Source organism: Nicotiana tabacum, chromosome 17 (genome assembly GCF_000715075.1).
Source record: "Nicotiana tabacum cultivar K326 chromosome 17, ASM71507v2, whole genome shotgun sequence".
NCBI lineage: Eukaryota > Viridiplantae > Streptophyta > Magnoliopsida > Solanales > Solanaceae > Nicotiana > Nicotiana tabacum.
The window spans coordinates 47,484,604-47,498,029 of NC_134096.1; the positions used below are offsets into that span (position 1 = coordinate 47,484,604).

Below are 13,426 nucleotides of genomic sequence, written 5' to 3' on the forward strand. Positions count from 1 at the left end.
ATTCAACAGTTTGCACACATGCTCTTTGATGGAGAATACATACATACAACGCAAACCTACTGCCATGGTAGTTGGTAGCATGGTTATACCAAAATATGCGGATACTAAGATAATTTACACACCAAAAGACATACAAACTGATATGTTGTCTGAACACGGTGAGAACTTAACATACATGCAAGCTTGGAGAGCAAAGGAAAAGGCTTTGAAATTTTTGAGAGGTCATCCTGCTGACTCCTACAGTCGATTGCCTAGTTATTTGTATATTCTGGAGAAGACTTATCCGGGGTCGGTAGTTAAATTGTAGAAGACTGACGATGACTGTTTCTTGTGCGCATTTGTTGCGCTTAGTACGTCAATCAAGGGTTAGGAATATTGTAGGCCAGTTGTAGTAGTTGATGGGACCTTCTTGAAGTCGGCATACAGGGGAATAATGCTAACAGCTAGCACAATGGATACAACAGGTATTGTAGATTTATTGTAGAAATATTGTTGTAAATTTATTTTTTGTATGTATTTTTTTTCCCTCTACAGTTTTATTATGAAAATTGAATTTCTTTTTGTCACATATGATAGGTAGCATATTACCAATGGCATACGCTGTTGTTGATTTAGAAAATGACGCATCATGGAAGTGATTTTTTGAGAAATTCAAACATGCATATGGTGAAAAACCAAATATGTGTGTTGTTTCGGATCGAATGAGAGTATCTTGAAGGCAACATCTATTGTTTATACCGGCATGCCACATTATATTTGCATGTAGCATATTTGGACAAATATAAGGTCAAAGTTCAAGGAGGGTCATCTAAAGTTAAGCGAATTGTACTTTTCCACGGCACGATCATACACGCTTGATGAATATAATGAAAGAATGTCAAAGATTGAAGAGATCGACACACGTGTTAAAGCATACCTATACGATATTGGCTATCATAGATGGTCTCGAGTACATGCTACGGTGAACAGAACTTGGACGATGACATCAAACATTGCAGAGTCATTGAATGCGGTAACAAGAGATGCAAGAGAGTTGTCGATAGTAGAACTATTAGAGTACATGAGAACTCTTCTTGAACGTTGGACTAATGAAAAGTTATTGAAAGCAAATGGTACATTCACATACCTTGGGAAAAAATATAACAAAGAGTTGGAGGACAACATGGCATTATTGCAGAAGCTGAGGGTAAGCTATATCCAATAACATCGGATCAATTATTCCATCAAACTAAATACTTGGAATAACTAAATACATACAGTCATTGTAGATAAAATGTTGAATAATTGTAGTTATTTTGTATATGTTTCTGATAAGTTGTTGTGTGTTTGTAATGAAATTGTAGGTGAGGGATTCAATAGATCACATCCATACAGTGATAGATAGTGTGAAGCGCTATATTGTTTGTCTTCAAAATAAGAGATGTAGTTGTGGACAATTCCAGCTTGATGAACTTCCTTGTGCACATGCTTTGGCAGCTTTAAGGCACAGGAATGAGTCTTATGAAAACTATTGTTCTCCTTATTACACGAGGGAGAGCCTCTTGCATACTTATGAAATACCAGTAGACCCGATGCCTGATGAAAGCAAATGGAATGTGCCACAACATATAGCTGAAGAAGTTGTGATGCCACCTACCGGGAAAAGACGGCCAGGAAGACCTAAAAAAAAGATACAAACCATATGATGAAGTAAATTTAAAGAAGTACAAGGTTTCATATGACAACTGCGGACTAGAAGGGCATAACAAAAGATCTTGTAAGAATGCTCCCAAGAGAAAATAAAATTTGATAAAGTCACAAGATTTTTTGATAAATTGTGTTGAGGTATTCTGGAGAATTATAGTTGAGGTGTAATTGTATTGATAAATTGAATAAAGACTGTCTCCTATAATAAAATATTTTCAGCTCTTAATGCAGTTGGTTTGTATTTATTTTGTTTAATTACTGAGTGTATTAATTTCAACCTTTCATATGTATAATACATAATTGTGGTTAAATTGTAAAGAAATTATATGCTAACAATAACGATATCAAGTACTAACAACTTTCAACCAAAAAACAAATAACAGATGTTTCCTATTCTAAGTAGTAGTATCCTGGATAAAATAACAAAACATAGGGTAAAACAATTGTAGCACAAATCTGCTACAAATAAACTTCAACTCACTTGTTCTTAGATAATAATTTGTCTACAACTTTACTACAAAACAGCTACAACTAAACAATCTAACTATAATTTTTCTACAGAAAAGGGAAACTAATTCTTCTTCTTTCGGACTTGTGTTCTCTCGTTCACAGTTGGTGCACCTTTTCTTCTTTCTAATCTTCCAGTCACCTCGCTCTCACTAATTGCACCAGTATCTTGCTTCTTCCCAGCATAATCCCAAAGTAGCGCTCCATAGCGTCTACCATGTTGATCAATATCATAAAGGTCACTGTTAGCTCTCTAATGCTGACATATTCTGCAAATGCAGCCACGTATACACCACAGTCACTGCAAAACAAATTAGGAAAAAAGATTTAGCATTCATTGTAAAATAAAATCCGTTAAATAGATAGAAGGAAAAACAGTTTTTTCATACAGTGATCCCTCTTTTTGCTGGGGTATCTCATCGACCAACCATTGAATGTCAAGAGGGTCAATAACACCTTTTTCAATATATGCCTTTATGTTCTTGTAGTTGATGTCTGGACGCTTTCCATAGAAGCCGGTGCATGATAAGTAGAGGGGGATCATAACAGAAAACTTGTTGACAACATATTTAACAAGGTTGTGATTTCGTGAAGAGACCATAGAATCATAAACATATAGAACCCTACCGGTAATGTCAAACACAACCAACAACCAATAAAATTTCTCCACAATATTTATGGGCATAATCACAAAATCAACTTGATCCCATGAAATATTTGCGAGTAACCTGTACCCCAATATGTATTCTGATACGACGTCCTGGGGTTTGACAACAGCAAGCTTCTTTTCGGCAGAAGCATTGATGTACCTCTGATAAATTTGTTCAATTCTAGTCTTGAACATACAATCAGTGGTTGTAAACCGTATCTTATTTTGAGGACCATACTTTCCTTTCTTTCTCAAATAGTATAAAATAACATCAATCTGCTACATAAAAACAGATTTAATTAGTTCTCAATGCTTCCTCCAGTTGGATAAGATATTAGATCTACCTACAGTGGTGGACCTAGGATTTAGGCGAGTGGGTTTGGCGGCCCAAGACAAACAACTAGGGTCTTCCTTTAGTGGGAGTTGAGATGACGTCACTGAGGAACAACACCAAACTTCATCGCGTTGACCCTTCCTTCTTTTTCTTTATCATTTTGCCCCAACGGCTAGTAATGGCCTAAGTCCAAAAATCACCTGTAGCCTATACGAAATTCACCCTAGTCCTTCGGGCTCCAAAGCAAACATGCACACAAAAGTAATAACATCATACGAACTTGTTCGCGCGATCAAAACATCAAAATAACACCTAGAACTATGAATCAAACATCAAAATGAATGATAATTTCAAAGAAACTCAAGAACATGAAATTTTACCAACGGAGTCCGAATCACGGCAAATCAACTCCGTTTTACACCAAATTTTGTAGACAAGTCATAAATAGTGAAATGAACCTATACCAAATTTCGGAACCGAAATCCGAGCCCGGTAGCAGCAAAGTCAACTTACGGTCATATTTAAGAATTGTTTAAACCTTTAAATTGCTAGTTTTCAACAAATTACATTAAATCAAGTTATGGACTTCCGAATTTGTTTCCGGGCATACGCCCAAATCCCAAATCACGATACAGACTCACCGGGACCGTCAAAATTCTGATACGGGTCCGTTTATAAAAAATATTGACCGTAGTAAATTGAAATGAGTTTTAAGGCAAAATTTTACATTTTCATCAATTTTTCACATAGAAATTTTTCGAAATAAGACACGGACTGTACATGCAAATCGAGAAAGGCTAAACGGAGCTGTTCGAGGTCTCAGAACACAGAAGTGAAGGTTAAATCTGAAACTGACCTATCGAGTTATCACCATTGGCGGAGGCAGGATCACCGCTAAGGAGGTTCAAAAAGAAAAAAGTTAAAAAAGATTGTAAGCTAGTAGGAATTGAACCTATGACCTTACAAAGGTTCTGAACCCCCTTGACCACTAAGCAGCACTTTTGAGTTGTGTCAAGGGGATTCAAAACTTAATATATAGATGCAAAAAATAGATTTTGCCTTATATATACAGTGTAATCTTTCGATGAAGGGGGTTCAGGTGAACCCATTCCGCCCCTAAATCCACCTGTGGTCATCACACAAATTTCCTCCACCTAGTACATTAACTACTATAAAAAATTTCAACTTGTCTGTTAAAAGTTAGTTCACAGATTAGATACGCGAAAATTATGATGCAAGCATTGTTTATAGGGGATATAATAATGAAATGATTGTTATGAGTTGGTTAATATTGAGAAGATTATCATTTTCATGGGATGATTAAAATATATTTTATAAATATTTATCTTTACGTAGTTTTACATACACACATATATATATATATATATATGCATGTATATTTATTTTACGTTTTATCCTGCATAAAACAATATATAGATTTTCACCTAACTTAATGCGCATGTATTTTAATATCGTCAATCAAAAATTACATCAGTTATGTGGAGATGTTTTTTCTTATATGACCAATCAAACATTGCATTTATTATACTTTGATTATTCTACCTTATACGGCCAATCAAATGCAACATTAGTTATGCTTCAATTGTATTTTGTTATTTGACCAATCAAACACTATATTGTATTAATTTATGCGAGTTGCTATGCTAAAATTAATCATATTGATGCAAGTAACCAAACAAACGCACTGCACTAAAATCAGCTCTGAACAAGTAGTTAAATGTTTGTATTTGTAGAATACAAAAGTGAAAGTGCAAAGGAAGTAAATGACCGTTTAAAGAAGAGCGATGTCGGAATCAAATAGCTGATGAAATACTAGTATAGGGTGATTCTGTTAGACTTAGACACGTACTATTAGAGGTGAAACTTTAGTTCCCTCGAGTTTCATTAACTAATTGACACACGTCACGCGTCCGATCGGTTCGGTTCGATTTAAAAAAATTCGGTTCGATTATTTGGTTTTCGATTTTGTAAAATAGTAACCGAAACCGAACTGAAATAAATTCGATTCAGTTCGATTTTCTAATTTCGATTCGATTTATTTCTAATCGATTTTCGATTTGAACATTATATCATAGTGAACTCTCTCTATATAATAATCGGAAAAAAATGTACAAAGTTACGGGGAGCAAAGAGACAAAAAAATCTAGCAATTGGAAATACAAACAGAAAGTTTAACATTTTATTACTCTTATAATATAAAGTATCGTATCTACCCAGGTGTCACCGTTCGATTAAAATATCATCGCTTCCGGTGAAGATTGTCGGTTGTGATGTATTAATTCATAGTGGTAGTTTGGTTTATGGGATAAGGTAAAATAAGGTGGTTTAAAATTTAAGATAAAATTTATATCAGAAACTGGGACTAAATTACTTCATCTTCTAGTTGGGATAAAATATCGAGATTAATTATTTTAGGATAAAATTATGAAATGATCAAATTATCCGTGCTATTTCCTGGTTGCTGTCTCACTTTAAATTGCTTTCAGTTTGTCTTTCTCCTTTCAAGAGTCCCATAGAGCGTCATCATTTTTGTTTTTCGACGGAGCTTCAACACTGGACTTGCAAAAATTTCTGCACTATCTAAGCCTTGGCAGTAGGCAATTTCTTCTCTTTTTAATTTTTTTGTTGTTGTCCTGTATTCTTCTAGTGAGTTAACAATTTTCTAAAGCATTTTAATACTAATCGTTATCTTACAAAATCTGCATTTGCAACATAATATAGACTGGAGTGAAGTCCTACTTTTTCATTTGGAGGTACTTTCAAAACTATAATCATAGCATGAATTGTAATCGATTTCTCATTTCAATATTTGATTAAACTAATTCTAAAAGGCATTAGATCTATTATTGGAGATCAATTAACCATACTTTTGGCAACCAAAAAATTATTGAAAACATCAAGGTTTTACTTATATTTAAGCCACTGAAATATCAAGATTAAAATTAAAATTGGAAACAAAAAATTTATCTATAGAGTACATGGGATCAGTTGTACTCATACTACACTTTGCACTTCTTGTGCAGATTTTGGAGTCAGTCCTAGCGGCGGTCAGTAGATTGCTCGGATTGGTTTCTTGACGAAGACTTGACGTAGAGATGCACGGCGTCCGCAGCCCTGAAGTCCCCTTTCATATCACTCTAGTTGTTTACCGTATTTCAGACAGTTATGCTTTCATTCAGACTTTTATTTGTAGTACTCTAGTCGCTCGTGTACTTGTGACATCAGTTCTGGGATTGTATCTAGATATCGCTGTTATTATGATTTTCTCACTCTATTTCAGTTTATTCAGTTTCTTGGTTATTATTTAATTTGAATTGTTAAAAATGGCCCAAAAAACTATTTCTAACGTTGGCTTGCCTAGCAAGTGAAATGTTAGGCGTCATCACAGTCCCGAGGGTGGGAATTCCGAGTCGTGACAAGTTGGTATCAGAGCACTAGGTTGCCTAGGTCTCACGAGTCACGAGCAAGCTTAGTAGAGTCTGGAGGATCGGTACGGAGACGTCTGTACTTATCTTCCAGAGGCTATGGAGTTTAGGAAACATGCCACTTCTTCTCACTTTGTTGTATTCTATCATTGATGATTGAACTATTCTATTCTTGTTCTCTCGCAGATGGCGAGAACACACACAACATCTACAGTCGGACAGGAGCCGGGGCCCCCTTTGACAGCTATTACCATGGGCAGAGGCCGAGGCCGAGCCAGAGGCAGAGCTTAGCCTAGAGCTCGAGCAGCAACATCCGTAGTGGAGCCTCATATTGATCACAAGGAGGAGGTTCCAGCTCAGACTGTACCCGCCAGACAAGCTCAAGTCCAGGAGGGGTTCATAGCCACTCCGGTGCTTCAGGATGCTCTAGTCCATTTGATGGGCGTTATGGAGAGTGTAGCCCAGGCCGGTACATTCCCGGTGGCACGAGCCGTCTCTCAGGTTGGGGGAGGAGCACAAACTCCCACTACTCACACCCTGGAGCAGGCGGCTCCCCAGTATCAGACTCTAGCAGCCCCGCCAGTTGGGGTGGTTCAGCCAGTTATTGCGGCACAGGCCGGTAATAGGCCCGCTATGTCTTCTGAGGCTTTGTTGAGGTTAGATAAGTTTACCAAGCTCTTTCCTGTTCATTTTAGTGGTATAACTTTTGAGGACCCATAAGATTATTTGGACGGTTGCCACGAGGTGTTGTGAAACATGGGTATAGTTGAGAACAATGGGGTCGACTTTGCAGTATTTCAGATGACTGGTTTCACCAAGAGGTGGTGGAGAGATTATATGTTGACTAGACTAGTTGGTTCGCCTGCACTTACCTGGGATCAATTCTCACAGTTATTTCTAGAGAAGTTCACCTATGTCACTCTCAAAGAGGATTATCGCATGCAGTTGAGCGTCTTCAGTAGGGTAGTACGACTGTTACCCAATAGAGACTCGATTTGTGGACCTAGCTCGCCTTGACATTATCTTGCTCCCTACTGAGAGGGAGAGAGTGAGGAGATTCATTGATGGGCTCACTTTCACTATCAGGCTACAGATGGCCAAGGAGACTGGAGATGACATTACTTTTCAGAGGGTCGTAGATATTGCTAGACGGATCGAGATAATTCGTGCTCAAGAGAGGGGGACGGTGTCTAATAAGAAGACTCATCATTCCGATAGTTTTAGTGGTTCCTCATCTAAAGACAAGGTTACTTTTGGTAGAGGCCATCCTCCCAGGCCATTTCAGTCAATGCTTCAGGAATCTCACAGTGCTTTTGGGAGTCGTGGTCCGTATGTATCTCATTCTGGGCAGCCAGCCTATAGTGCACCATCAACTCCTATCAGTGCATCTCCGACTTAGAGCTATCGTTGTAGTTATCCGGCCTGTTCGGGTCAGCTTCAGCAGCCACAGCAACAGGATGAGTGTTTTGAGTGTGGAGGTATTGGTCATATCAGGAGGTTCTGTCCGACATTATTGGGTGGCATGCCACGGTAGAGTTCTCGTGCCATGGTCCCATCACCGGTTGCGTCACCATGCCAAAGGTGGACGTCAGGCCGTTAGAGGTGGAGGCCAGCCAACTAGAGGCCGTCCCAGAGATGTAGGTTAGAGTGGTGGGGCCCAACCCCAATTTTATGCTTTCCCAGCTAAACCTGAGGCCGAGTCATCTGACGTCGTTATCACAGGTATTGTTTCGTTTTCCATAGAGATGCTTCAGTTTTATTTGATCCGGGCTCTACTTATTCCTACGTATCATCCTATTTTGCTTCATATCTGGTTGTGCCTCATGATTCTTTGAGTACTCCTGTGTATGTGTACACACCTGTGGGAGATTCTATTATTGTAGATCGCATTTATCGCTCGTGTGTGATTACTATTGAGAGTCTTGAGACTAACGTAGATCTCCTACTTCTTGACATGCTTGATTTTGATGTTATCTTGGGCATGGATTGATTGTCACCTTATCATGTTGTACTGGACTGTCACGCCAAGATAGTGACCTTAGCCATGCCGGGGTTGCCTAGATTAGAGTGGAGAGGGACTCCTGGCCATTCTACCAACATAGTTATTTCTTATGTCAAGGCTCGATGTATGGTCGAGAAGGGATGTCTAGCTTATTTAGCCTATGTCCGTAATTCGAGTGTGGAGGTTCCTTCCATGGATTCAGTACCTGTTATGCATGAGTTTCCAGAGGTGTTTCCAGCAGATCTGCCAGGGATGCCACCCGACAGAGATATTGTATCTGTATTGATTTGGCTCCGGGAACTCAGCCCATTTCCATTCTACCATACCGTATGACCCCGTCGAAGTTGAAGGAAATTAAGGAGCAATTGCAAGATTTACTTGATAAGGGATTCATTAGACCTAGTGTCTCGCCCTGGGGTGCGCCCGTGTTGTTCGTGAAGAAGAAATATGGGTCGATGAGGATGTGTATAGACTATCGGCAGTTGAACAAAGTCACCATCAAGAACAAGTATCTGTTTCTGAGGATTGATGACTTATTTGATCAGCTTCAGGGTGCCAAAGTGTTTTTGAAGATTGATTTGAGTTCGGGCTACCATCAGTTGAAGAGTACAAATTCCCCAGTAACATTTATGGATTTGATGAACTGGGCATTCAAGCGCTATTCAGATTCTTTTGTGATCGTATTCATTGATGATATCTTGATCTACTCCCGCAGTCGAGAGGAGCATGAGCAGCATCTTCGGATTGTACTTCAAAATCTGAGAGATAGTCAGTTATATGCCAAGTTTTCAAACTGTGAGTTTTGGTTTGACTTAGTCGCCTGCAGTTCAGAACTGGTCTAGATCTACTTCAGCTACAGAGATCCGGAGTTTCTTGGGTTTGGTAGGTTATTATCACCGATTCATGGAGGAGTTTTCATCCATAGCAACCCCATTGACTCGATTGACCCAGAAGGATGCCCTATTCAGATGGTCGGATGAGTGTGAGTTGAGCTTTCAGAAGCTTAAAACTGATTTGACTACGGCGCCAGTGTTGGTGTTGCCCACAGGTTCAGGATCCTACATGGTGTATTGTGATACATCTCGTATTGGGCTCGGTGCATTATTGATGCATGATGGTAGGGTGATTGCATACGTGTTGCGGCAGTTGAAGGTTTATGATAAGAATTACCTTGTTCATGACTTAGAGTTGGCAGCCATTGTTTATGCGCTGAAGATTTGGAGGCACTATCTTTTTGGCGTGTCGTGTGAGGTGTTCACGGATCATCGGAGTATATAGTATTTGTTCAAGCAGAAGGATCTCAACTTAAGGTAGAGGAGGTGGTTGAAGTTTTTGAAAGACTATGATATCACCATTTTGTATCATCCCGGGAAGGCAAATGTGGTGGTCGATGCCTTGAGTAGAAAGGATGTGAGTATAGGTAGCCTTGCGTATATTCTAGTTGGTGAGACACCACTTGCATCAGATGTTCAAGCTTTGGCTAATCTGTTCGTGAGGTTAGATGTTTCAGAATCCAGTCATGTTATAGCTTGCATAGTATCTCGGTCTTCCTTGTATGAGCGCATCAGAGAGCATCAGTATGATGACCCCCATTTTCTTGTCCTTAAGGACACGGTGCGGCACGGTGGTGCTAAGCAGGTTACTATTGGAGATGATGGAGTTTTGCGGATATAGGGTCGTATTTGTGTGCCCAATGTGGATGGGCTTCGTGAGTAGATTATTAAGGAGGCCAACAGTTCCCAGTATTCTATTCATCTGGGTGCCGCCAAGATGTATCGGGACTTGCAGAAGCATTATTGGTGGAGGAGAATGAAGAAGGATATAGTTGCATATGTACCTCGGTGTCTGAATTGTCAGCAAAGTAAAGTACGAGCATCAAAGACCTGGTGGTTTGCTTCAGAGGCTAGAGATTCCTGAGTGGAAGCGAGAGCGTATTACCATGGATTTTGTTATTGGGCTCCCACGGACTTAGAAGAAGTTTGACGCGGTATGGGTCATTGTGGACAGGTTGACCAAATCGACACATTTCATTCCAGTGGCAATTACCTATTCTTCATAGCGGTTAGCTGAGATCTACATCCGCGAGATCGTCTATCTTCATGGTTTTCCCGGGTCTATCATTTCTGATCGAGGTACGCAGTTCACCTCGCACTTCTGGAGGGTCATACAGCGTGAGTTAGGCACACGGGTTGAGTTGAGTACATTATTTCACCCCAAAACGGACGGGCAGTCCGAGTGCACTATTCATATATTGGAGAATATGCTTCGCACTTACGTTATGGATTTCGGGGGTTCTTGGGATCAATTCTTGTTGCTTGCAGAGTTTGCCTACAAAAACAGCTACCAGTTGAGAATTCATATGGCTCCTTATGAAGCATTATACGGGAGGTGATGTCGTTCGCCAATTGGATGGTTCAGGCCGGGATAAGCTCGGTTGTTGGGTACCGATTTGGTACAGGATGCCTTAGATTAGGTCAAAATTATTCAGGATCGACTTCGTACCGCTCAGTCTAGGTAGAAGAGTTATGCCGACCTTAGAGTTCGTAATGTTGCATTCATTGTTGGAGAGAGGTTATTGCTCCAGATTTCACCCATGAAGGGTGTGATGAGGTTCGGAAAGAAGTACAAGTTGAGCCCTAGATATATCGGACCCTTTGAGATTCTTGAGAGAGTGGGTGAGGTATCCTATAGGCTGGCATTGCCACCTAGTTTATCAGAAGTCCATCCAGTGTTCCATGTGTCCATGCTCCAGAAGTATCACGGTGATTCGTCCCATGTGTTAGATTTCATCTCAGTCCAAGTGGACAAGGATTTGTCTTATGAGGAGCAGCCGGTGGTCATTCTAGACAGGCAGATCCGAAAGTTGAGATCTAAGAGTTATCCTTCAGTTCGATTACAGTGGATAGGTCAGCCGATCGAGGAATCCATGTGGGAGTTTGAGTCGGAAATATGAAGTAGATATCCACACATTTTCACGAGTCCAGGTACCTTTCTATGTCCGTTCAAGGAAAAATGTTTGTTTTTTAAGGTGGAGAATGTGATGACCTGATAGGTTAATTTCAGTTATAGCCTTCACTTCTGTGTTCTGAGACCTCTAATAGCTCTATTTAGCCTTTCTCAATTTGCGTGCACAGTCCGTATCTTTTTTCAAAAAAATTCTATGTGAAATTTTACCTTAAAACTCATTTCAGTTGACTATGATCAATATTTTTTGTAAACGGACCCGGATCAGTATTTTGATGGTCCCGATGGGTCTGTATCATGATTTGAGACTTGGACGTATGCCCGAAAACGAATTCAAAAGTCCCTAACTTGATTTAACGTAATTGTTGAAAACTAGCAATTTAAAGATTTAAAGATTTAAAGATTTAAAGAATTCTTAAGTTTGACCGTAAGTTGACTTTGTTGCTATCGGTTTCAGGTTTCAGTTCCGGAACTTTGTATAGGTTAATTTCACTAGTTATGACTTGTGTGAGAAATTTGGTGTAAAACGAAGTTGATTTGACGTGATTCGGACGTCCGGTTGTAAAATTTCATGTCTTGAGTTTCTTTGAAAATATCATTCATTTTGATGTCAAATTCGTAGTTTTAGCGGGTGAGTTTCGGATAGGCTATGGGTGATATTTTTACTTAGGCCATCGCTGGTTTCTAAGTCTTCTGATGTCTGGTATTTTGTGCTTCGCGATGGCGAAGCCACTCTCGCGATCGGGAAGGGGAACTTGGGGCTGGGGTGGTTTTCTTCATCGCGAACACGGTAGTTGGGTCGCGAACACGGAGCATTAAGGGTTTACCCTTCGCGAACGTGACCAACCACTCACGAATGCAAAGGTTTAAGGGACTCTAAGGGGCAGTAGCTCTACGCGAATGCGAGCCGAGGCTCGCGAACGTGAAGGACAGAATGGACAGGCCATCGCGAATGCGAAGGCCACTTGGGCCGCCGCACATCGCGAACGCGTCAAGCCCTTCGCGAACGCGAAGAAGGCCTGACGCCTAGTGATTTAAATATTCAAAAGACGGGATTTTCTTCATCTTTCACTATCTTCACATTAGAGCTTGGTCTAAAGGCGATTTTGAAGAGAGATTTCATCCCCACTTCGTAGGTTAGTATACTTTAACTCGTTTTCTTCCATTCTCATCAACACCATTGATTTTTAACCTTAATTTATGGTCTTTCATGGTAGAAAATTGGGGATTTGGGTAGAATTAAATTTTTTGTAAAATTGAGATTTAGACCTCAAATTGAGGTCGGATTTCGAAACTCATCACATAATCGGGCTCGGGGTTGAATAGGTAATTGGGTTTTGGTCGGAATTTCGGGTTTTGATCGAACGAGCATGGGTTGACTTTTGTTGACTTTTTGAAAAAAAAAGTGTATGGATCTTAACTTTATGCATTGTAATTGATTTTTTTGGCATTGTTTGTTGATATTAAGTCGATTTTGGTTAGATTCGATTGGTTTGGAGGCGAATTTTAGAGTAAAGGCCCCGGTTGAGCTTTGATTTGCTTGCGGAGCGGGGTAAGTGTTGGGTATAACCTTGACTTGAGGGAAATAGTAACCCTTGAACTATACGTTGTGTGAATTACATGTGTAACGGCGTATATGCAAGATGACGAGTGTATATACACCGTCAAAATATATGTTTCCATGTTTTCCCGTACTTCATTAAATATCTTATTTCATGTCTTAACTGCTACATGCTTTAATTGCTTTCTATGTCGTAACTTGTTACTTGACATTTATTTACTCTTTTATTGAAATGTTTGTTTCTTCCATGATTCTATGATTAATTGCTATTTGTACA

At 39.7% G+C, this 13,426-nt stretch overlaps 1 protein-coding gene across 1 annotated transcript; it reads left to right on the top strand.

Moving 5' to 3' along the window:
• The first annotated feature begins 874 nt into the window (after positions 1–874).
• On the top strand, positions 875–1,685 carry LOC142171830 (uncharacterized). Its single transcript, XM_075235535.1, has 2 exons — positions 875–1,186; positions 1,344–1,685. Exons 1-2 carry the CDS (start codon positions 875–877, stop codon positions 1,683–1,685), a joined length of 654 nt encoding a protein of 217 aa, XP_075091636.1.
• Positions 1,686–13,426: the final 11,741 nt, after the last annotated feature.